This window comes from Mesitornis unicolor, unplaced genomic scaffold (assembly GCF_000695765.1).
Source record: "Mesitornis unicolor isolate BGI_N332 unplaced genomic scaffold, ASM69576v1 scaffold29269, whole genome shotgun sequence".
Classification (NCBI taxonomy): Eukaryota; Metazoa; Chordata; class Aves; order Mesitornithiformes; family Mesitornithidae; genus Mesitornis; species Mesitornis unicolor.
The window spans coordinates 7,306-9,697 of record NW_010207009.1 but is presented as its reverse complement, the minus strand read 5'-3'; the positions used below and the strand labels follow the sequence as shown (position 1 = coordinate 9,697).

The window sequence follows — 2,392 nt, the reverse complement described above, 5'->3', positions numbered from 1 at the left end:
CCATTAGTGACACAGATTTCTTGCCTCCCCCCACCACCCTGCTCCCCCTTGATCCCATCTTTTGCCCCGGCAGGTAAATCCCCAATATGAAGGCACCTTCATATTCCCAAATGACTTCCCTGCACTGCAGCCTGATGCTCCAGAGCCTGGTAACTTTTTAGGGAAGAGCAGGCTGCTGTGGGCCCCCAGCCTCAGAGGTTCTGGAGGGGCTGCAGGGTGACCTGGAGAGGGGTGGGTGCTGCCCCAGCATTTTCTCCATCCTCACACTCTGTCCTTCCCCAGGTGACAGTGACCACCCGTTGTTTCGAGCAGCAGCAGCTCGGGGTGTGTGGTGAGTACCCCTGTGGCTTTGGGGCGTCTGAGTTATCAGTGTCAGCCAGGACCTATGGGATGGAGCTGGACTGAGCCCACTCCTCCTTGTACTGCCTGTTCTGTGCACACCTGCTGTGTTTTGGGGGCATCTTGTGGTCTCATCTTTGGTCCCCCATTCCACTGCAACCTGGCAGGGCCATGGGGGTCCCTGGGGATGCCCTGCACCCCCAACCACTTATATCTTCTCCACAGCAAGGTGATGTGCTTCCACCCCTGGTCGGACCTGACGCTGCCTCTCATGTCCCTGGCAGAGATCCGGGCTGTCATTGATGCGTGGGCAGAACTGGTGGCTGAGCTGGGCGCCTCCTACCCCTGGGTGCAGGTCCGGGCCTGGTGGGGGCTGCCCTTCTCTCCCTGCCCTGGGAGGCTTGGGTAGAAGTGGGGGGCTGTGGCTGGGGACTCTGGCAGGAGCTGGGGGTGGGACCCTCCTAACTGTGTGTGGATCCTGAGTCCCCATCTCATGCACCCCTGAGCCTTTCCAGGTGGATGCAAGGCTCCACTTTCCTGTGAGATGCTTTCCTGGTGTGCTGAGGACACCACGACAGCCCACAGTGGGGACGTTGGGGCTGGGATCCTCTGGCTGCACCTCTTCCTCTGCAGATCTTCGAGAACAAGGGAGCGATGATGGGCTGCTCCAACCCACACCCCCACTGCCAGGTGAGGCTGTCCCACCCGTGGCCTGGCTTAACCGTGAATCCCTGTGGGTGATCCTACAACAACAAACCCAGGTGGAAAATGTGAAGGGGAATCCTCCCATCCTGGTCCCAGAGATTTTTGCAGAGAGGATCCCTTCATGTATGTCCTACAACCTCCCCTCTGGAGGACTGTCCCTTGTGGGTGCCACATGTCAGACTCTCCACCTGGTGGCAGCACGGACCCGCAGATGAGAAGCGTGGCTGGGGCACCCCTACACCCGCAGATGAGAAGCGTGGCTGGGACACCCCTACACATCTAGGGTACTGGTCACCCAACCCCGTGCCCTAATGTCCCTCCCAGGTGTGGGCCAGCAGCTTCCTTCCAAATGAGGCATGCCTGGAGGACCGGACCCAGCGGCAGCACCTGAGCCAGCACGGTGTACCTATGTTGCTGGAGTACGCCGAGCAGGAGGCTTGTCGGAAGGTGAGGATGTGGTGCCGTCCCCTCCCTGGGAACTGGATGCATGCTGGAGTGAGCCCCCAGGAGCGCCCATCTCCAGGGTGTCAGGGCTGCAGGTGTCCCCATGGAGCGCTGTGTCCTGCAGGAGCGGCTGGTGGTGGAGAATGCGGACTGGTTGGTTGTGGTGCCTTACTGGGCCACCTGGCCTTACCAGACCCTGCTGCTGCCCCGCCGCCACGTCTGCCGCCTCCAGGACCTCCACGAAGGCGAGAGGGACAGTGAGTGGCTTTGCATCTTATTAACCCCTGTCGCACATACTCTGGACTCGGCCTTTGTTAGGAGGCAGGGTCTGTGACCCCTTGGGGTGTAGGGCTCCTGGGCTTAGCTTGGGAGGTGACTATCACTCCGATCTTGCTAGGACAAGAGCTGGGTGTCCAGGTGCAGGCAGTACTGATGGGGGGAGTAGTGTACTTTTTTGGGACGATGAAGCACATGGTGCCCCATACTTTTTGGGTGCTGCCTGATGGACAATGGTGGCTCCTGCCATGTTGCTTGGGCTGCCCTCTGGATGGGGATTGGGGGGAATTGCCAAGTCCACCCCACCTGCCTGTCACTGATGTCAACCCAGGGAGGGGTGCTGAGGGACCCCCCCAAGCTTGGTCTGCTGTCTGCTCTTGGAGGGAGCTGGTGTGACTCCCTGGCACTGCCCTGCAGGCCTGGCCTCCATCATGCAGAAGCTGCTCATCAAGTATGACAACCTCTTTGAAGTCTCCTTCCCCTACTCCATGGGCTGGCACGGTGAGTGGTGTAGCCAGGAGATCCCCACGATCCTCTCATCCGCATTCCTGTCCCTTCCCTGGGGCTCATGCAGCGGCTGCCCCCTCGGCAGGAGCACCGACAGGCCACTACCTGGAGCAGGACTGTG

At 60.5% G+C, this 2,392-nt stretch overlaps 1 protein-coding gene across 1 annotated transcript in view; it reads left to right on the top strand.

Moving 5' to 3' along the window:
- Positions 1-76: 76 nt before the first annotated feature.
- GALT (galactose-1-phosphate uridylyltransferase) overlaps positions 77-2,392 on the top strand; it is a 2,594-nt gene continuing 278 nt past the window's right edge. The window contains exons 1-8 of the mRNA XM_010191993.1: positions 77-149; positions 283-331; positions 565-694; positions 973-1,029; positions 1,369-1,491; positions 1,613-1,745; positions 2,182-2,265; positions 2,357-2,392. The exon at positions 2,357-2,392 is cut by the window's right edge and continues 110 nt beyond it. Coding sequence (XP_010190295.1) covers positions 572-694; positions 973-1,029; positions 1,369-1,491; positions 1,613-1,745; positions 2,182-2,265; positions 2,357-2,392 — 556 coding nt within the window. The 5' untranslated portion in view covers positions 77-149; positions 283-331; positions 565-571. The remainder of the gene's footprint in view (positions 150-282; positions 332-564; positions 695-972; positions 1,030-1,368; positions 1,492-1,612; positions 1,746-2,181; positions 2,266-2,356) is intronic.